Below are 23,890 nucleotides of genomic sequence, written 5' to 3'. Positions count from 1 at the left end.
GCCGACCGACGCGGCCGAGCTGCCTGAAACGAACGCTCCGACTCTTTCTTCGTCTTTTTCCATCGTACTCCCTCTGTCTCTTCTCTCTTTGTCGCGCCGTCTTGCTCGCTCTCCCTCCATCTCTTAGCGTACTCCCTCTCTCTCAGTCGTTGTGTCCTCTGCTCTCATGACTTCGTGGCACCAGCTCGCATTCGCTTGCACTCGCTTGCTAATCGTGCGCCTCGTTACTCCTGCTGCACCAAACCGAGGACGAAATGTAAGATGGACATTTAAACATGAGGATATACAATTGATTAAAGCTAAAAGAAAAAAAAGATAAACTTGTTGGATTCATTTCGATTTTTGGATTTGGATTCATTTGTCTCATTTCGATGATTGTATGAAGCAGGTTTGAATGTGTTTATGCAAACTTTGAACTACGCGATTGACCTCCGATTTGAAAACAAGCATCCCTTCTTCGGACGTCCATTCACACATTTTTTTCTATAAAATATAAATATATATATATATATATATTTTTTTTTTTGCATACTTGGTATATTATCATAATATATCGATACATTCTAAAATATTGTCCGTTTTTTTCAATTAATATAATATATAAAGCATTCACATTTTAATTAAAATTGCATTCTATCACACTTGTTCATAAATTATTTTTGTTTATTGAGTACTTGTGATTCAATAAAACCATATGTTACGTTAAAAGAAAATCCTAATCTTGTGCCACAAACCAGTTTTATTACACTGCAGTTTCCTGAAACATTGTTTATCAATTTATTATATAACAGATATAAAGTCTCTTTATATGTATATGTGTACATATATACATATTCCTTCTATAAGTACAGAGATACTAATTTCATTAATTCAGAAATATTCAATTTTTTTGTCCTATATAAATTAAATATATATCAAATTTCTTAAAAACTATTCAGAGTTGAATCTTATATCTTCATTAGTTTTTATTTGCAATGACAAAGATGACGTCGTCCTGCTAAATAATATTTTCAAGAATAAAATAGTATCGTGGATCATATCTCGAACACATTTACAGCGTGATGCATTTTTGTCATTAACATATCTTTTACGTTGTGTTTAATTAACACTGAAACGAGTGCCTTTGTCCTCCCCGACGCATCGCATTGCGTCGCGTCGCGGAAAGTCGAATGCCATTAAAATAGTTAAGTGGGCAATTATGTTTTACGGTATGCAATAAGCTGGCACCGACAACTTCCTGGCCGTGAAATCAGTGAAAATAGAAAATAGAAATATCTAACGTTGATGTCCCGTGGAAAATAACATCAAGTTCCTTTCAGATACGTGCATTCTTAAAATTCTATATTTATTTTTATACCAATCCTGAATACATTAAAAATCTCTCTTTTTTTCTATCTATACAAGAAATTCTTCATTGCATACACATCATCAATATCATGTATATCAAATTTTTAAACCTAATTAAAAATTATTTCTATAATTGTGAAAAGTTGTTTTTATTTACTAATTCTTTTGACTTTTTTTGAGATAATACGTGCTATATGCAAATCTGATGCATATCGCGCATGATGAAATATACCACTGATACGACTGACATAAACCTGCTTAACCTATTTCCGCTTCTGCCGAGTTATTCTGCTCTTAGATTTCTTTCGTCCTACTCATATTTCGAGCTGCGAGTTCTTAAAGTCTCGACTTTACTACTTCACTTCTAAGTCTATTACGTGGATAGACCTTGGCAGTGTTCAACATTAAACCATACTTAAAGTGGGTATCAGTTTTCGTGACTTTATACAATTTATTACAGTTCTAAAAATGGCGAAAAATAACAATAGTAACAATAATACTTATTTAATTTTTTTATCTATATAATCAATCTAACGCGTCTAAAAAACAAAAGAAGCAGAAGCGAAATATATGAAAATTTATATTACAGACATAAATTAGTATTTAATTTAGTAATATCATTGCAAACAAGATAAGAAGTTATTTAACTTCTCATTTACGTTATATACAATCTTTAATAACTGGTAGTATCAAAGTAATCAGACGAAAGTAATATAATTCCCATTAGATGTGGCAGCAGGACGTAGAAACGTAATCGATGTTATTATTTCATGTCTTTATTAACGAGAGAAGCCATTGGCTGTTCACTATTGTAGGTAGATGATTCTCCAAGTTTTTAGTCTACGTACTAGTCTACATTCTAGTCTACTCCAAATTCTAGTCTACGTCAATGAAATTCCCATGGGAGCGATTCGAATTAATAGTATACGTATGCAGAGCATACTGAGCAACAATCAGCGTTAGCGTAATATCATATCATATGCAACTTATCAAGGAATCAATAAACATATATATATATATACACATACACGTCTGTATCATGATACAATTAAACCAATAATCACTTTGCGGCTTCTCGAGGCTGTCTCCAAGCGCGGCTTGCTTCTATACGCGCGACTTAATTAGCAACTGCAGCATTCTATTTATCACGTCATCGAAAACGTGGTAGAATGTCAAGCCATAACATTATATTCCGTTAAAATTATAGTTTCCGCAGTGCTCACGGAGCAATAAACTCCGCGGCCCTATAGTCACATTAAGCGGGATACTTTATTCCGCGGCGCAATAAATCCTGAGAACGTGGCAGCTCGGACGAAGAGTACCAGCGCGGTAACAGAAAAAGCGCAAAACCACCGAGGTGAACGGTCCAATGTCGCGCATTGTGATAAGTAGGAATAAACGTCGAGAATCGTAAAATTCGACGTGCCGCTTTTTATTCAGCGATCACCATTGAACGAACGTTACCCGAGCTTGTGAGCTAATGACGAAAAGTATTATCCTCGCGCGAAATAATTCTTCGTTTCACGTTACAAGAATATAAGCTTCGCGCTAATTAACTGCGCGATAATCTAATTCTTCTTATTACACGTAAAACGTGAAATCGTTAAAAAGATACGTTATTGTTAGCTGTTGCAATAATTTGCACTTAGTACTTACAATAATTCGCGTGATAATGGAAAAATTTGTTCCGCTCTCTACTATTTGATGACACGCGTCACTTCGCGTTTACATATGCATAAAGGAGAAATTATTTAATGTTTTTGCCAAACACGGAAATTAAATATGGATATTTGTCTTTATTTCTGGACTAATTTTAAGTTTTGTCATGCTAGCACATTGAAAATTGAAAAAAATGGTCTTGTAATCATGATGAAAATTATCTGGATATGAAAAATTAGCTAAAATGGATAAATAAAAATTAATTAAAATAGATTTGTATGTAATCAATATAAATGACAGATATAGAGACGGAATTATATCGGAATAATTTGTTGAAGTTAACAAGAAAATTTCTCTGTGGAGTGCAATCAGATAATAGTCACATCTCTTATAAAATGACTATGTGATTTGGTTTTATGAGACCTAAATTTGTTGTTAAATTATTTATTATTAAATGTTATTATTATAAATACATTTTAACTGTGATATTTAAAATTCTAGCTGGACCAATGAAACATTTTTTTGAATGCAGCGCACTTAGCAAAGAAAAAAGTTAGTTTGTTTGTCGCTAAAGCAATAACTGCAGCAATATATCGACTATTAAAGAGCACTGCTGCAATAATCGATATTAGAAGATTAACTAAAGTCGCTTCTCTCAAAATCCGAATTTTTATATAAACGAAAAACCGTTATTACTAATAAAAAGAGCATTAATAACATATAATGTATATAATGTAGTGATCACATAGAAAATTTCTATTCTTTTCTACATCTTCTACATTTATAATACGGTAGTAAAAAGTTGATGCAAAATTATAAAGTTAATATAAACAAACTCTGATTAAAATTACAATAAAATAATTTTATTAAAAATTGTAAAAAATAAATTGATTATATAAATTGATTATTAAAAGCGAAACAATATTTTTATCAAAAATTATACATATTATATTATATTATATTATGCATTATGTAACAGACTCGAATGGAATTGACTCGCACGCGCGAGATATAAAATTTTCTCAATTTTTGTCACAAAGCGTATATATATATATAATGTATGTATACATCTTTTCTATCATATTTCTCGGAAATACCGTGGTAATTTACATTCGCTACCTACGATTTGTATGATATATTTTACCGATATGTTCATATAACGTCCGAGACATTTTCCAATATAATCGGAATTGATGATTAGCAATTCTGAGATATGCTCATGTATGCTCATATATTATTTAAAAATTATATTTTTGGTTATTGTGAATCATTCAATTCATAATTAATTATAAGAAACAGTAATTTATACAAATTTTATTTTCAAACAATAACAAAATTAATTTTTTATGATTTGATGTATTTTGCTGATATTTCTTGCCATTATCTAAAATTAACTATTAGCATTACCTACAATTTGATAATTCTCATTGTCGGAATTATCGCGTTACAATTACAATCTTTTTAATTAAAAAAAAAAATTAAATTGCGCTCTGAAAAATAAGCTTGACGTTGATGTTTAGGAAAAACACCTGTCTTTTTATCGTAAGAAATATCACAGATAACTCAAACAGACTTTATTGTCATATTACAAACAACGTGTACTCCGCTATCACTGATCATGAGTTCTTCACGGTTGTACATGGCGGAAAAATGACGTCAGAATGTAGGTAGAAAGACGTACGATGTGTTCGCTTGTAGTCTGTTCTCAAGGTTACAAACCGCATGCTCACATAATAATCCCACTTACGCAATGTCGCACTGAGACATCATCGGAGGCCACGTAATATGCTTCAAAAATATTAGCAAATTGAATAAACACGGCTGAGTAAACAAAGCTGAAGCATACTAATGTGTCATTACACGTTAAAAATACGTGATTTTTAATACAAAACATAAAATAATAACAAACACTAAACAATAAACAAAATATTTTTTCTTTGTTAAAACAAAAACTTTTTCTTGTATTTATTTTCCAATATTAAACGTATGTTTTTCTTTACTTTGAAAAATTTGTGATATTAGAAAACAATTTCAATGCAATATAGAAAATTATAGGCCAAAAGAAACAGAAAAAAACATAAATAATAAAGATAAATCGATATCGTCATACTACTTTGTTTGAACTATATTTTTTAAACAAAAAGCTAAGTATTTAAACTTTTAAAAAATAAAGACAAATTAGAAAATGTCTTCTCGATGATAGCAGTTTCTATAATATTGTTTCGTATTTTATAGAATACGAATCTTTAGAATAATTAACTATTTCATATGGAAATAAAAAAAATGAGCATTTAAAAAATTAAGCTTCAAAACTGATAGTTGTAACAAATGTTGCCAGAATTCAAATGTAGTTGTAGTAAAGAAATTAATAATGAAATAAATTTATAAATTATATCTTTTTTCTTTTTGTTATTGTATTTCCTTTTTTTTTTGCTAAGACACAAATAACAGCACAATCGTAGAGGTTATTAAGTTAAGTTATCGTGTCTTACAACATCTGTCTTACTGATAAATAGGTTTACATTTGTATTTTATATTTAAAATCGTTATAAAAAAAATAAAAAAAATATAAATAAAATAGTTTTAGAAAGTTATAAACATGTAAAATGATCTAATATTATCAATAATGTATTCACTTTTATTTAAATTACATAAATTTACAAAAGAATTGAAATAAGAACTTTATTTTTGTATTTAAAAAATTCTTTTTTATCTGATTTTATAAAAAAATAAGCTACAAATATAAAAAATATGGATTTTTATTTCCTTAATCCAAGTAAATCATATTTCTAGCAATATTAATAAAATGTAATCTTTAATTTCTGAGAAATAAGAGAATGTCTTTCTAAGAAATCTATGTCACTATCGGCGATTTCTCTAAACACGTTTATTTTTTTCTAAATACTTTAAATGATTTAACAAAATGATTAACGAAAATAATGTATTTTTATGTAATTAAACATTATTATATAATAAAACGTACGCGAGTAACATAATTGAGCAAATTAAATTGTAAGCACGTTTATAAATAAATGTATGAACAAATTCAATGTTAAATTAATCATTTAAAATTTTTATTTTTTTTAAATAAATTAAATTTATAGTTTAAAAAATGATCGTTTTCCAACAATGGTTATCCAACAAAAAGTTCATTTATATGTTTACGTCTCTCTATTAATTTAAATAATGAAAATATGCTTGAAATACTTTATTATCTGTCTAATCTTGTCTGTAAAGTATACGAATATGCGCGAATATGCGCTAACATTCAAGTATTTAATTCGTTAAAAAGATCAAGATGTCGATATCTTATTTGAGCAAATACGAATCGCAAATAGCAGTTAAATTATCTTTTCGAATCCATAAACTTCGATTTTACTTGGTTGTTTTCCGATTTTACGAGCAACTATCAATATTCTTGACGATCACTCGATCGTTAGTATTAGAGCTCATGTTGGAGAAAGAACGATTCACTTGCCCTCAAGAGGAATAGAAATGCTTAAAGATAATTGATAGATGATCGATGTTACGATATCGAAACAAATATGACTTGATACTAATATAAATGTTAAATAGCTAATAATAGATAACCCCATAACGAATCGTATAAATGCTGTTCCAAACATATAAATGTCAATGAATAAATCAATCTAAATAAGTTAATATCTTTATACATAATCTAATTGATATTATTAATTGTGTAATCTTAATTCTCTCTCTCTCTCTCTCTCTCTCTCTCTCTATATATATATATATATATATATATATATATATATATATATATACATTTTGTTTATTTCCTTATTTATATTTATATTTATAACAAATAATTAAAAAAGAACGAATATAAATTGATGAAATTGAAAGTTTCAAAACATCCTAATCAAACGTTATAACGTAAGTCTGTAAGTCACTTTGATCATCTTTCTTTTTTTGCTTTTCTTGTATGAAAAATGTGAATTTCAAGTCCATTGAACTATCTCGTGCAGAACGTGATCTACAGATTCTGGTTCCTTCTCCGATCATGCCATCGAACTCTCCCATAGTGATTACGTCCTTTCGAAGTCCAGCCATTCCGTCTTCCTTTCCTTTCACTCGGTATTTTGTAATCAGGGGTCTCCGATCTTTTTTAACCTAAGACATTTATCTTGGAATTGATTTTCTCAGCACACTTTGGAGTGAATAAATGCGTCGGAGTATAGTAATTATTCAGGAACATTAATCGAATTAATGTATTAATTAATGTATTAATACATTAAGATGAAAATCCGAAAGAGTAAATCTCTTTGGAAGTTAAAATAGTGAATACTTCTCTTAGAATATTAAATCATTTTACATCGTATTTTTTACACAGAAAAAAACAGTTTTGCTGAAAAATCTAAAAATTTAGAGATATGAATCTAAAAAATAATTTTATTGTTATCAAAATAAATATGTAGGATATTAATGTTAGAATATAAAATAATTTTGCAATATTATCATCATTAATTTAAACATTCTACATAATAATTTTAATGAATCGTTTCTCTCAATTAAATTATTTTTCCAATTGAATTTTTAAGTTTTTTAAAATTATTTTTTCTAGAAGTAAGAATGAAAGTATTAAACATATTTTCATGCTTTATATAAATTGCATTTCGTTGTCCTAGAAAAACAATTGAATTAGGTGAATCTAATAGAATAGAGCAAGCGTGCGTAATAAAAAGCTTGGCCTATTAATTATAAGAATTCATCGACGTTGCTGTTGCATCACCGACACACGTACGAATCACCTTTCATTACTGTTCATTACTGTCTATTACTGAAATTATTTATAATCTAGATTCTTGTTGGAGACTCTCACCGTGTGTTTTCATTTAGCATTTTCATTTTACTATTATGGACGAATTGTGGCAGGATTAATTTATTTTGCTAATTTAATAATAAAATTAATATTTAAATCAAAAATACGAACATACGCTTCTCTAAAGTAAGATCTTAAGTTCTTTTAGAAATAATCTTGATATTATTAGAAACAAATTATCAAAATTGTGAAAAAAAATATTTTATTAAATTAAACGAACATAATATTTAATTTTATATACACAGTTATTTAAACATTAGATCTTTAAGAGAAAACAAATTTTTTCTGTACATAAATGTTACATTACTATTCATAAATTATCATTTTATATTGAAAGGTCGTTGATCTTATCAATTTAATTTTGCTATACTTGTTCTTAAATGTCTATTCGCAGAAAACATAAATTTTCAATCTTTCCAAAATGATTAAATAATATATCAAAAGATACGTGGCACACATGGTGAGATACTTTAAGAATGTCCAGCACACTCGTTGCATTATTACTAAAAGATTATTTACAACATAGAGTCGACTCAGACTGAGGACGTAGGTCATCGAGGTTGCGCAGGGTTAACTCGTTTAACCTTCTCTCCTCTTCCTTTCGCGTGAGATCGAGATCAAGATCGATAGGGTCTTGGAAATATGTACTTCAATTAGAAAAACCTATGAATCGAATGTTGCCTCCTGTTCTTTATTTATTCATTTTGAATATATTTCAAATGTTTCAATATCAAATGTGGAAATAAAAAGAATAAAGCAATAACAAGAAATATATCACTAAATCTACTAATTCGAAATACATCACACGAAGATTAATGTTTCGTATACTTTTTTACATTACAGTCTTAACTTATTCAACATTATTTATTAAATGATTCATATTAAAGTTATTATATTAACTATTAATTTTTAATTATCAATTTATAAAGTAAATAAATTTATAAAGTAAATTAATCAATCAATTTATAAAGTAAATAAATCAGAAGATTTCCATTACACATTAATTAATACACAACTGTCGTTCATCTTCTTGACAGTACAAATAGTACCAGCAATGAAAGGAGATAACAATTTTATTTATTTCAATATAATACATATCAATAACTTTAAACTAAATTTTATTGTTTATAAGCCGCTAATAGAATATACAGAGATTTCATCCAATTTTAGAGACGCCTTAACAAAAGCTTTATTTAATTTTATGCAAATTTTATTTCTTAATCTATTCTAAAACCTTGAATGACATTAATACTTCAAAATTTATGAAAGAAACTGACATTATTAAATCAAAATCTCTGGAGAAACTTGTTTAGATTTTCAAGAATAATTATGCATATTATCGAAGAAGACTTGCTTTGTAAAGAGAAAAGAAAATAAAATTAAAGAGTAGAATTATTTTTCCTTAATAATTAGAATTATATTTACATTACAGTTACATCTGTAATTAATGGCGGATAATTTTAATGTGTAAATATATTATTTTTCACTTAGATATATATAAATCATAACTAAAAATTAATAAAATCTACACGCATATAATTTGCAGGATAATTCTTTACCGTAAGAAGATTGTGTTATAAGTTAAATGTACGTCGCGATCCAGTTACTTGACCCTGCTGGTCTAACATGACGTTGCCTTGTCGGCTTGGCAAGGAAGAGGTCATCACGACTTTGAAGGTTTTCAATTGCTTTAGCAGGTGCAATCATGCAGGAAAAAAATCATGTTTTTCTATTTATATTATTTTCTAATCTTAAAAATTAGGTTTTTAAATAAATTTATAATTTATTAATAATCAAATATAAACCAGTTATAGTTGGTTTTTAAAGCTTCAATGCTTTGAAATATTATAATTTCTAGTGTTATTTAGTGTTATTTAAATTATTTTGCGTTTGCACTTATTGTTAGATCAAGAGAAGCGTTACTTTTTATACTTACCAACCTGAGAGTGAAATATTGCGCAAATCACGAACTTTGAAATAAAAATAAATAACAACGATACTGGGTCACACAATAAAAGAGAACTTCGCTTTACTTCGCTTGTACATATATAATATATATTATATTTCCATGATATATCGGTACGTGTACATCCACCTTCAGATACAATGCATAAACATCTATTATTGTAGTATTTTCTTTATAATCCATATGCATGTAGGCGTATGTAGGTAATATGTTTAAAGTTTAAGATATGATACGGAGAAAATGTAAATTATCATCTGTACCTACACATATCATCAAGATATATTTTTAAGTAAACTGCTATCATTTTAGACACACACATACACACACACACACACACACACACACACACACAATATAAATATATATATATATATATATATTTATTATATATATATATATATATATATATATATTTATTATCAATCTCTGCTTATGAGTATACAATAATTTCCCATTCTCTTAACCATCACATCCGTACTTGATTCGAAGAAATCTGTCGTTAGCCAACTTTAATTCTATCAATTATTCGCAATTATTCTCGACAAAGCATCTAAGATAAGAAAAACCAACGATCTGATTGGCGAAAGTGGCCGGAAAAATATCTCCAATCAGATGGTAGTAATTCTCATAATTTCGTAATCATGTACTTTTTTGCATTTTCCAATATCTAGCCCTAGTCCAGAAGAATTGCGAAATCCATGAAAATCGAGTTTAACTCATCATATTTCTCACAACTGATATATTATTGAGATATTTTTATTGTTAAGAAGATGATTAAACTATAAATCTTCTGCAGATTTCTGATGGTTCTAAAAAATCGTCGAAAGAAATAATGCCATGCGCGAGAATTAAAATTAATTATATTTGAAACATTCGTCAATACAAATGTATTAACTCCCATGTATAATCTTTTTTTAAAACTTTATATTTATGTTATTAAATTTAAACATTTTATAAAACTTTAAATTTAAGTTTAGAGGGTAAATGAAAAATTTACAAGAAAATAAACACAAAAATTTGTCACAAAATAAACGCAATTTTCCATTTTATTGCATTCACATATATTTCAAGTAGGATCAAAATTTACTCGAGAATGTTAGACAAAGAAATTCATGTTTTAGAAATTCATGTTTTTAAAGTAAACAACTAATACATATATTTCGCAGATATTTTGCAAGATATTATTGAGCACTATTTAAAATTTGTTTTGCTAGCAGCAAAACAAAATGGTAAACTCGAAACAATAATTAAAATATATTGTTATTCTTCGCACGTTTTATTTGAAAAATCCGATGAGAGCGAGCTAAAGGAATGATCGATCAGTACAAGTCAAGGTCCTTTGAATGCAGTGTGCATTCGTTCACAAAGTGCATTTCCGGCTTCAATTGACAACGACCGTTGATGAAGATGAAATGGAAGAGGAAAACCCAAAGAAGGATTTAGGGAAAAGAATATCGAGAAAATATAAAAAAGTAAAGTATATTTAAAATAAAAATAACACTGGATGAAAAATAATATTATACTAAATATAATAATTTCTATACAAAAATTATGTCTACACGCATTATGCATATATACATATGTATGTGTGTTCACACATATGTGCAAATGTAATTTTTCGAAAAAGATTTTAATAAAGATCAATTGCTAACTAAAGTTAGCCATTGTGAATTAATTATATTTTTCGCATTATTTATATATATATATATATATATATATATATATATATAGTATTGTGTGTATATATACATATATATATACACGCACACACATACACATTGTAATCAGAGATACATTTAAAAAGAGATGAGAAATCATTACACAAGTACATTGATTATTCAACGCAGCTAATTTCGAGCATCGCAAGAGAAGTTGTCAAAAACCATATTGTGACACTATCCAATATATTATAAAAAAACTTGTGTAAATAATTAACGAACATTTTACAACGTATTGTCAATCATGATATAATTAAGCTTAAAGAATCTCTCGTGTTTCCCTTTATCAAAATGATTTATAAAGTACATGAAAGAAAAAGTATCAAAGCATATTATCGAGGTCTTTATTTTAATCGAGAATGCGAAATTTAATCGAAATCACAAGACGTTTAAGATCGTTCCCACGGGATAGATATACCGAGACTAAATTTTACGAGAGGAACGTCCAAATGTGCTCGAGGGAGATACCATCATCAGGATAATCTTCTAGAGAGAATAAAAAAAGAAAAAAAGTAAACATAGGAAACAAGATGATATAGGAAGATTTGGGAGGGGGAAGGGGTGGAAGAAAGGAAGGAAGGATAATATTTAGCCCCATTTCTGAAAGAGACCCATCCGTTGACACTGGCAATTGGAACCCCAGAGATTGCAGCGGCAGCTAGAGCTGTAGCAGCAGTCCTTCGGCCGATGGTCACAGTTGCCGCTGCGCCTTATGCACGCTCGTCTAAACAAGTTTATGAACGAGGTACGTCTACTCGAGATTAGGGGAATCGAAAGAATGCTTTTTCGTGACATTGAAACATCGAAGAGAGGGGAAGGGACTAGAAGATAGCAATGTAGATTCATTATGTCTCACGCACATACACAAGTAACGAAACGGATCACATGCTAGATACATAAACTACATGCTAAATACACTATAGATGCTAAAAAAAAAAGTTTCTATAAACCGCAAAAATCGGACTTTTTTATAAAACTTTTATTTCTTGAATATTTTTTTAAATCTCTACAAATTTTGTCAAAATTGAGAATATAAAAATAATCGTTGAGTCTCTCTCTCTCTCTCTCTCTCTATATATATATATATATATATATATATATATATTTTTAATAATTATTAAAATTTATTCAAAAGAAAAATGGGAATATCTTATCTTAAAATTACAAAAATATGTATATATATATATATATATATATATATATATAAATCTAGTTAAAATTACACACATATATATATATATATATATATATATATGTATGTAATTTTAACTAGATAAGATTCCTCCTTTTTCTTTCAATAATAAATTTTAATAATTATTACCATAAACAAAATATTACTAATTTTCTAAATTGACATGCATACAATTTTCGCAATCAGTCAGTCAGAAAGAATGGAATTATGGGAAGCAGGAAAAGATATATTCTATGAGAAAGACTTCTCGTTGAAGAGGATTGTTGGAAAATGAAACTGGAATTGACAAGTAAAATAATCCACTCACTTTTGGGTTGCTCGCATCAGATTCTCTAAAGCGTTGTCTGTATAATCCGAAGAATCGCCACCTTGAAGATCGCCTATGTCTTCTGCAAATATGAAATGAATGATTTGCTTTAATATAGCCTATAATATAAATTAATCCGATTACTTTATTAAGCGTTATATATTAAGAAATTAGAAATTTTTTTTTTTCAATTTATGCGCAAGAATCATATATAAATATATATTCTCTGGATTATCGAAGAATAAGCATATCCTTTGCGAACAGAAAACAGCGTATAACATGTATATCGATATTCATATGAGCTTAAATCAAGGATATTCATATGAACTTATAATCCATAATCTGAGGATTTAAAGACACATTTCATCAAAGAAATGAGAAAACAAAAATAGAAGAGCGTTCTATATACATTTTACAAGACAAAATAACAATAATGAAAACAAACTTGATCTTCAAATTATATATTTTTTATCCGATCACAAATTATACATTTTTACGCGATCACTGGAACAAATATTTTCGTCATATGATAAAAAGAAATTTGCTTTATGAAACGAAATATTCTCTAGTTAAAAATATAACAAAATTACTTGTATGAAACTTGTGAACATATTTCATGAATTAAAATATAACTAAAAAAACATTATTCAGAGTTGTATAATTGTACAGGCTATTTTACATTCAACAAAAAATCAATATAAATTTATTCACAAATTTAAAAAATATTCGCGTTTCCATAAGTAATATATAGAAAATTACGTAATTGAAAAAAAATACAATCTTTTTTAATATTTTATATATTGCTTACATATTTTTAATAAAATAATTTTTAATAAAATTCATGAAAATTTTTAAAAATTTAAGCTAATTTGCATGCACAATACAAATAAAGGAAGTTACATTTAAAATTTTTGTCGTTTCGTTTTCATTATCACATTTTTCTTTGTTTCTGTTATAGTGCAACGTTGCCTAAAAGAAAATTATAGTGATCCATTAAGATACGAGATAAATCTCATTACGTTTCTAAAACTCTACAAAGAAATCGTTCCTGCGACGTAAAGAGATAAGAAAGTAAAAAGACATGTTGAAGCAGATAGAATAAACCGTAGTTTTCTTTTCTATAAAATTTATGTAATTTCGGAAGTTTGTATATTAAATTAATAAAATACAATATCGTTTAATCATTACAAATTTTATTTAATAAAAATAAATTAAAAATTATACATATATAATTTTACACACACACACACACACACACACACACACACACACACACACACACACACACATATATATATATTTATTTATTTATTTTTGTTTTATGATCATCATTATCATTAATTTGTCTTTATAGCGTTTTCTATTGTGGCACCCTCTAAGATTAGAATAGTAATCTAAGAAACACTTTTCTTCTATGAGTTTTCTTCCCTTTTTTAATCGTTTTATTTCCACCGTCTTTATGTTTTAGGAATGCCAATGTTTTAATAAGACTAGTATTTCCAAGAAATTGCGAAATTATTCATACTCATGGCAACAAAAGTTAGCACAAAGTTGACAAAAAAGTTATTTCTTTAGCAATTTAATAAGACAAAAAGAGAAGGAAAGAAAACGAGAAAGAAAAAGAAAATACTTGTGTGAGTATCAGAAAATTATTTTTATAATAGCAACTAATTTCTAAAATTACTACTAAATTATTAATATTTGAATTAACAACATATTAATATTAAATTGTTAACTCAAATGCCTTGCACAAATAAAAAGCAATTCGCATAATAATCTGCAATTAATCTATTTCAGTCTTAATGAATCAAAAGTTTTAATTTTTAATTTTAATTTTAGGATCATTGCAAAAATATTTAAATTGTGTGTGTGTGTGTGTGTGTGTGTGTGTGTGTGTGTGTGTGTGTGTGTGTGTGTGTGTGTGTGTGTGTGTGTGTGTGTGTGTGTGTGTGTGTGTAATAAACTTATAGATATATATATATAAAATTAAATTGTGAAAGAAATATTTATAATGTCTTTGTTATCACTCATATTATTTTATATTATGTTATTGCACCGCAGAATTTATATACAAATATGTATGTATGTATGTACGTACTCTACATATGCACGCAAATTAATTATATTATTCTGAAATATCTTCCTTGCATGTTTGACTATTTACTATCAAAGAACAATTGTTTTTAGAGTGCATGAATTTACGAGATAATATATAGCAAATATGACGGTAGAGTAAATTCTACTTTACTCTCGTTTCTAAAGTAAGATCGTATCTTTGTCCAATAGGAGAACGTATATTTCATGTTTATAAAATGCGATAATCCATATTATATCCACATTGATTTAATATATAATATTTTATATGTCATTTGTTTTCACAAAATCCAAGATTTGAAGTAATATCGCAATGTATGACAAGTTAATATTACAGAATAGTACGTTACAAAATATATAAATAAAAAAAATAGAATGTAATTGATATAACAAATAAAGGAATAAAGGCATAAGATGACGATCACGAAATATCGAGAAACCGATGATTGCAACATCTTCGAAAGGAAGCCCCGATAATCAATCAAACATGGACGTGATTGAATCACTGTAACCGATGTTCCTATCAGAAACTGATTACAATTTCATTAACACTGACAGTTGTTACACAGTTGCACAGTTACATAGTTATCAAGACTTTTCTGTATTTCAAACGATTCATCTTGTTAGCAATTATCGTAATAAACATAATGACATATTCATAGATATCCTTAACTTAGAGAGAACAAAAACTAGAATATCAAAATAATGAATATAAATTCATATTCATCTTAAATAAATAAATCTTTTTCAAAATACTAATTAATTAAACTTTTTAAAGATAATTCTCTATAATAGATCATCCATAATCATCCATACTAATAATCATGCATATGAAGCAAATTAATTCTTTTCTTAAAATCTAACGTATAAAATAAATTCTTTAATGAATAAAAGTAAACTCAAAAGTAAATTTACTTGTTTTATTTCTCCCTAATTTTAATTCTAACAAAAATTCTATATAAAATTCTATGGAAAATGTCAATGCAGTATGCAGAAACTTTAATTACGTAATATTTAATTACAAATATAATTTTAATTATACAAATATGTCTCATTAGAAATATCAAATATCTGCATGTAAATGTTATTTTTATAAATGTGATATCAAGTCTAAGTTAAACTTGACAATTTTAACGCAGAGGCGTCATTTAGAGGCGTCATCTGTGTCTATATGGCGTATGCGTCTGATTATACATAAACATGCATCACTTGTACTGTCTGCGACTTGGTTGACTCGGTGAATTCAATCCGTTTTTTTATAAATCATCATCGAGCTCTTTTATAAAAATATATCCGTTTCTATTGTTTACTTTTTGCCTTAAGATATTTTTATACTTTTGATTTAATTTTGATTTTTTAATTTTTTGCACACTTATTTAAAGGATTTATTACGTACATGATATCTAATTTGTAATGTTATCTGTAGCAACTTTGTAGTATAATAAACGCAAGACTCCTAACAAACGATGAAAAAAAGCCATTATGCTTCGGTGAATTACACGAAGTTGCAACGAGTTTTGGAATATTGTAACGCTGATGAACAAAGTGCGCTATTACAGTTTGCAAGTTTTAATACTCGCAAAGTCTTTTCGATTAATTCCGGAACGTTAAATAAATTAGAATACCAATCAAAAAGTTCTCGATGTTGAAACAACTTTTAAGAAGTTTATTTGTATTTTCAAATAACTATCGATAATTCTCTGCTATATAATTTAAAAGAGACTTAATCCTAAAGAAGAGATCTAAACAAGGTAAACCCAATCAGAATTCTATTCAACAAGATTTTCCAGCGATTTCAGTTCTAGCAAAACAGATATCTGTTTTAATAAAACTTTCTATGCTGGGTGATAAATTTTAACTAGGAAACTTGATTCATGAACATATAAAATACACAATATTCATAACTATATTTTAATGTGTCAAAACTTTTATTTAAGAATAATTGACATGTAAATATAGCTTGGAAAGCTATATAGTTTTATCCTGTTTTAAAGAACGTGATACGTAATAAAACATAAATTATTATCTACTTTTTACATAACATATATGTATATAAGTTGTGCAAAAAAGTATATAATATATAAAAAAATTATTTAAATCTTTTTTTCAAAAATATAGTGTATTGTAAAAATTTATTTAGTTCCAATGTATATTTATTTTTGACAATTACAAAGCATCATTTTATTGCGCGTACATACTAAACAATATTAAAAAAAAATAAGAGAGCATTTCTATCTTCAAAAACATTTGTTTTGTTTAAAAAAACAGATTTCTGTTCACGTCTCGTGAAGGCTAAAAAAAATACAAATATACAAATATAAAAATAAAGAGATAAATCTTTTTATAATTGAGAAGGTATTCCATTAAAAGCTTTCTATCAGCTAGTTATATCAAAGTCAGTAACGAAAAATTAATTAAGTTGGTTGACATTTTCAAAATTTTTATTTTATTTTTTTCATTTTCTTTATATAAGCACGCGACGCAAGTATATTAATTGCATTTTCTGAAGAAAAATGTATTAACCAAATGTATTAACCATTAACCACTGTAAAAAGTGAATTTATAAATTGCAATGTATATACATACTACTCTTTTGTACTTTTTTATATATCTTTTTTTATATCTAGTAATTCGGTATTTGCATTAAAATGTAAAATACATTTGGTTGTTTACATTATAAATAATAGATAATAAACATCATTTTTGTCGCTGTTGCGCACAAAAATTAAATATAATTTCGGATCTATAGGCTGTATGATGATCCAGATAAACGCAAATGTTCAAAAATATCATAAAGACATGTAAAGACATTTAAAAGATAAGTCTTAAATTTTTGCAACATCTCTTTCTCTGAACATCTCTTTCTCTTCTCTAGACATCTCTCGAGTTCTTAATGTTTCTGAGTTGCATTTGAAGCAGATTTATTATAATAAACTTGCAGATTGCGACTCAACACACAAAAAAGGATCAAACTGTAACTCACCACCATCGTCGAAGTAGGGAATGGCGAAGCTCATGTTGGCCAAAACGACCAACAAAAGAGACAACCATAGCAACCAAGACCTCATGCCTCAGGATATGCCCGGTCAGCTTACAATTCGACTCGCGTTCACGAAAGTCCGGTAGAGATATAACGCAAATGTCCGTTCCGCACCTCCCGCTTGTCCTCCGTTCCGGAAAGGAATCTCACCCTCGGCTCACCACCGAGTACTGGAGTGCGAGTGAGGGTTCCACCACGATCGTGGCGCTTATATAGACGCGGGAGGCGTGGCGATGCGCCCCCACGAGAATATGTAGAAGCAAAAGCTTGAGCTGCTGGATCAGACGCGAAGTTTTCCATGCGCGCTCCGGTATGCGCCATTTGATCACGCGTTACAGGAACATCCCCTTCAACAACGGACAGAGGGATAAGATCGTTTTCGACTGCCGTCTGCTCGTATTTTTCGACAAAAACTCGTACTCTCGGAGAGGAGCAACTGGTTGGGAAGCAAAGTATCTAGATTGTTCTCTTCTTCTCTTCTTCTCTTCTTCTTCAGCCTCTTTCTTATTCTTCTTTGTATCTTTCTTCTTCTTTTCTAATTTCGCAAGTTTTAAAACGATTCAACTATTTGCCTTTAATAGTTAGACGAGAATCTAAATTTTAGAGATGTCATAATTAAAAACAGAATATACATCTTGAGCCATAACTTGTGATAAACTAACACAAAGTGAGTAATTTGTAACCGAATACCAAAATAGAAATAAAGGAACGCGATATACTTATATTATATTATTGTTAAATATTTCATTTTGGTTTATAATTTATATTTATATTATACTGTATATTATACTTTAGTATTCGTTAATATAAACACGAGTTCGATTCATATCATATTTTTTCTACTTTTTTTATATAGAAAGGATGAAAAGGGAAAATGCTCGCTCTATTTAAAATTTTTATTCTCTATTCTCACATTTCTATCTTCTCTGTATGAAATGATTTTTATGAAAATAGTTAAAAACTACGTTATGTGGTTATGTCGTTATGTAAACTGGCCATTGATTGAACTATTTAGCAGCATAATATTTTAAAAGAAAAAAAAACATTTGTTTACTATAAATGATATAAAATTAAATAATAAGTTTTTTTAATAAACTATTTATTAATATTAGTTGAAATTTAGAAACACATAGACTTTATGGCTGCTTAGAAACTATTCAGGTTGAGATAATCGCTTTGAATTTTAGTGATAGAAATCATAGACGTGTCTATCCATATAACGAAAGGATAATTAGTTCAATCTTCTCGTCCTTGATAAGCAATTTGGCAAATCGCTGTAATTTGTTCATTATAGGATTGTTGTTGAATACGGATTTAATAAAAATTTGTTTACCAGACATAACCCTTCTAGTTTGCTTGAGTTTCCGACGGAGATAATAGTGGAAATCAGCAAACATTCGCAATTCAGATTAAATATATTTGAAAATTTGAATCTTATTAAACTATTTAAGACTGGATTCTGAGGATTCTGTATACAGTAAAGAAAGAACCATATATCGCTGCTTCTCTCCATGTTTTATTCAATAAAAATATTTTAAAAAAAACATTAGATATTTTTAACAAGAAGAAACTTTATCTTATTTTTATAATTAATAAAAATTTGAAAGCTAAAATTCGAAATATATTGCACTTTACTTAAATTACAATAAACATATAAAACTATAATTTAGATAAAGAATAAGTTCATGTTATTCATTTATCTTTTTCTGCAACTTAGTTTATGAAGAAATCTTCGAATCTTTAATAATTTATAATTAATGTAATGCATGCCTCAATATTTGTATCATAATGATTTCTCTTATAGGTTAATAAAAAAAGAAACGCGCATGAGAACAAATATATACATCAAAATCATTTGTTTGTATGTAAAGTAATTTCACTTTCCGGCCCCCGTTAGGTGACAAAATAATGATTTCTCACTGGTGGCGTTTCAAGAACGTCATCATGACCGTCATGTTATACATTCGGCATTGTTCGACCAGAATGCGCAATTTACTTTATTCACGCAAAGCAGTTCTGAGCGTCGACTGCAGCTGTAACGGACGTGAATCGCTGCGACAAACTCGAAAGCTGCGACACGCGACAGCCTCGCAAAAGCCTGAACGAAACAAAACTCTGTACATTATGCAATACATAATGGTTCAAAGTACTTGTGTCGTATCTTGCGATGCAACAAAGTAAATTTGTTGAGTTTGTCCTGCCTTAAGAATTTAAACTCAAAATGGAAAGACGGGAATAGGTGGATAATAGAACTCATCGTCTTTTCATGACATTACTTATTACCGTAAATTATAAGACTAAATTTACAAGACTCGCAGTGCAATACTGAATCAATCAAATACGATTGTTCAATTACGAACTTTTCAATTACAACTTTCGCACACTCTTATATAATAATATATAATAATATATAATTTTTATGTTTAATGAAAATTATGAAAAACTTACAAATTATTCTAAATAAACCACGTTTAAAAATAATAATAATAATATAATAATACAAAAATAAAATATTTATAATTATTTTTTAATAAATTACCACGCACCAATAATAGCGTTTGACTTACTTACTTGCCTTCTAATTTGCATTTTCATTGTAATTTTCGAAAATCATTGACGATATATAATTTGCTAATTTAAAAATAAAATATAACTAAAAATAAAACCTGTGATTTTGGAACTTGGATCAAAAATTATTTAAGTAAATAAGTAGAAGTATGCTTTAAGAAAAATATAATTAAAAAATAATGACAGAAATCTCTATCTCTTTATATAAGTATTTTAAGTATTCAAGCTAATTCATTCATAAAAAAGTAATTTCATTGGTCTGAAAATAAAAATTTAATTTCATTTGTATCACCACTTTTTTAAAACTTTAATTTTTATTTACCAATTAATGTTAGACCAATTAATTTCTGCATCGCAATGAAACTTTATTTTTTTTATATGTATAAATTATGATCTTGAATACTTATTATAAAATACTTATATTATATATAAAAAGATAGAGGTTTTTGTCATTATTTCTTAATTAGATTTTTATTAAAGCTTATTTCTATTTTTTATTTATTTAAATAATTTTTTATCCAGATTCCAAATTGTCACAAAACTTTTTATATTATATTTTATATTATTTTTAAGTACAATTTAAAATAATTTATAATTTTTTTATAATTCCTTTATTATATATATAAATGCGACACATTTTTAATTTTATATTGTCTTTTTTTATAGTATCTCTAAATTTGAGATACTAATTTCAAAATAAAAATTATATTTCGAGGATATATTTTAAAGGATAGAATGTATTTTACATTGTCAAGATATTTTTCATGATATATTAATACGAGATTCATGCATGAGGTAATAATAAATATAATAATAATAATAATAATAATAATAATAATAAATATAAGGATTCAAGGTATGAGGAGAACAAGGTATTAAAAATATCACTTTTATAAACTCAATGTTTTTCTTTAAAAAGTATAAGACTTCTTCTATATATCTCGTGTATATAGGAAGAGGTACTTGACGTTACAGATGTATCATCAGATGTAGCATTTAGTATATATCAATTATTCTTAAAACGAAATATAATCAAGAGCAATGTTCCGCACTCTGTCATAAACGATGCATATTATTATAATCTAATATATTTGTACCACAATAAGTTGTATTCTCTCCTCAATAGAGAACTCCTGATTTTGAATAACATTAACTCTTTTATTTTTGTCTTGATATTTGTGCTCCTTGCACAATTGAGATTTTTATTTCAATGCGTATCTCCAATTTTTGGCAATAGAAGATATACGAATCAAAGTATAGATTCCATTTTATCGCGCATGGTTTTATACAATTGATTAAATAATTTCGTGATAGCTACAAACTCCTTAATGTTTATAACGAACTCCATTGTGGCTAACTCCATAATGAGTACTGATTGACTTTTGTTCATTTTGTATCAATGTAAATTAATTTTAATCTTGGAGTTTAACTTGCTTGCTATATTGATAGAAATGGACATCTGTCGATGAATCGACAATTATTATATAATTACTCTTTGCACAAGTCAGAAGAAGACTCTCATTACATATGCTATGGTCATTGCTATGGTCATCGGAAACGCAATAGCCGAAGTTCATCGCGCATATGAATTTTACAACATTCTTCACGTAGCATAATATTGCCATATGGATTAATTTTTTAAACAAACTAATACTCGATTCCATTAACGTAGATTAACTTTAATCTCGGTTCAACTTATTCTTTATTTTTTTTTAAGAATTAGAAAAAGATGAAGTTGAACCGAGATTAAAGTAATTCTATGTTGGTGGAATCGGGCACAAGTTTCACTGTTTTTGGAGTGTAACAGCAGAAAAAAGTAACAACAAGATTCGAGTTAATTTTTGCAAATAATTTACATACGATTTGACGTGAGAAGATTAAAACAAAAAGGATAAATAAAAAATAATTAACAAATCAAAAATAATTTTAAAATATTTCGGTGATATTAATGAATAGTAATCAATTAAGAAAATAAAGAATATACATAATATAAGAATATTTATTATTAAATTGTACATGAATTGTACATGAATGTATACATCAAGAAAACATCAGTGGTTTCTTAGAAAGTTTATTTAGAAAGTTAGACATCATGTAATTTTAGGAATAATATGTAATTTTCATAGAATTTATATCTCATATACTCGTTTGAAGAAATAAATACATAAACTATCGCACATTTCTACCTAGTTTGTAGTTCTTCTTTTCATGAAAATTAAACTCGTATTGTTCCAATTCGTATTTCCAATATATCCACTCTATCTCGTGTCTTTCTGCATTCTCTTCTAAGATTAAAATAATATGATACATTTCTCTTTTACATGTACAACATTGATGTAATTTAAAAACTTACTTGGATATTCGCCTTCGTTATTAAGTTTCTAAATTGCATTCAGAAAGTTAGCAACGCTAAGAGTTACAGAGAAGTTGTCGCCTAAACCAGATACGGGAAATATAATGAAATGGTCGACAATGTATCCATTATTCAGAACCTTACTTTGATCACATAACCATAAATGCCTTTGTGATAACTGAGTTCCAATGTTTACTTAAGAACAATACAATTTTAGCTTGCCACAAATGATGAAAAAATTAAGAAAACATCTTTCCATTCTTCTAATATTAGAAATAAATATTCTCGACGTTAAATAAATTTAGAAGTATTTAAATAAAAATATAAAATTGTTAAATTTTAAAATATAAACAATTATAAAAAATATACATTTTTTCGACCATAATCTAATTGCTTCATAAAAATTATATATTTTTGTTTAATGGAGAACGATAGAATAAACAATAGAAAAAATTTGCTCTTTAAAAAAAGCTCTTTAAGCAAATAAAAAGATACATGAATTTTTAATTGTGATGTTTTTATGTGCACATATTACATATTTGTTCCATCTTTTCATTTGAGGCATTGGATCTGTTAAAAAGTTAAAGTCGCACATATTTTTTTTTTTTCTTAAGTCACGTTCTCATTAGCGAAAACTCAACTAGTAACGAAGACAAAGTCCTGTGCATAAAAAACGAGTCGAAGGTAGATTTACGACAAAAGTGACTTTCCTCTTTCAAGAAGAAAGGGTTGTCATCATGGGTGACATAGAACAACCGAAGGCAATGCCGAAATAGTAGCTATAAATTGCTGGCTGTCGGTGA

General features: G+C 27.7%; 1 protein-coding gene and 1 long non-coding RNA gene across 3 annotated transcripts; one reads left to right on the top strand and one right to left on the bottom strand.

Annotated features, from left to right (window-relative positions):
- Window positions 1-139: 139 nt before the first annotated feature.
- LOC148936900 (uncharacterized) lies at window positions 140-19,189 on the top strand. Its single transcript, XR_016138941.1, has 2 exons — window positions 140-256; window positions 18,068-19,189. It is a non-coding gene; the product is annotated as an uncharacterized LOC148936900 (long non-coding RNA).
- On the bottom strand, window positions 9,860-18,251 carry LOC105429615 (xibalbin-1). 2 transcript variants are annotated; one of them, XM_089075718.1, is made up of 3 exons: window positions 18,110-18,251; window positions 13,033-13,114; window positions 9,860-12,284 (listed from the first exon to the last, which is right to left on the bottom strand). In XM_089075718.1, exons 1-3 carry the CDS (start codon window positions 18,192-18,194, stop codon window positions 12,122-12,124), a joined length of 330 nt encoding a protein of 109 aa, XP_088931844.1. In that variant the 5' UTR covers window positions 18,195-18,251; the 3' UTR covers window positions 9,860-12,121. The 2 variants fall into 2 exon arrangements, with proteins under 2 accessions (XP_088931844.1, XP_088931845.1); XM_089075719.1 differs by having other exon boundaries at window positions 9,860-12,257.
- Window positions 19,190-23,890: the final 4,701 nt, after the last annotated feature.

Source organism: Pogonomyrmex barbatus, unplaced genomic scaffold (genome assembly GCF_055798465.1).
Source record: "Pogonomyrmex barbatus isolate J1 unplaced genomic scaffold, ASM5579846v1 scaffold19, whole genome shotgun sequence".
NCBI classification, from domain to species: domain Eukaryota; kingdom Metazoa; phylum Arthropoda; class Insecta; order Hymenoptera; family Formicidae; genus Pogonomyrmex; species Pogonomyrmex barbatus.
The sequence above is the reverse complement of the archived record's forward strand: the minus strand, read 5'-3'. Positions and strand labels throughout refer to the sequence as shown.

Bases quoted from the DNA above. Each gene is read 5' to 3' on its own strand.
- LOC105429615 (XM_089075718.1), bottom strand. From the start codon at position 18,194: ATGAGGTCTTGGTTGCTATGGTTGTCTCTTTTGTTGGTCGTTTTGGCC. The intron at 13,115-18,109 runs GTGAGTTACAGT...TCATATTTGCAG, and splicing joins TCCCTACTTCGACGATGGTG to AAGACATAGGCGATCTTCAA. The intron at 12,285-13,032 runs GTGAGTGGATTA...AATCTCGAGTAG, and splicing joins CTGATGCGAGCAACCCAAAA to ACGTACCTCGTTCATAAACT.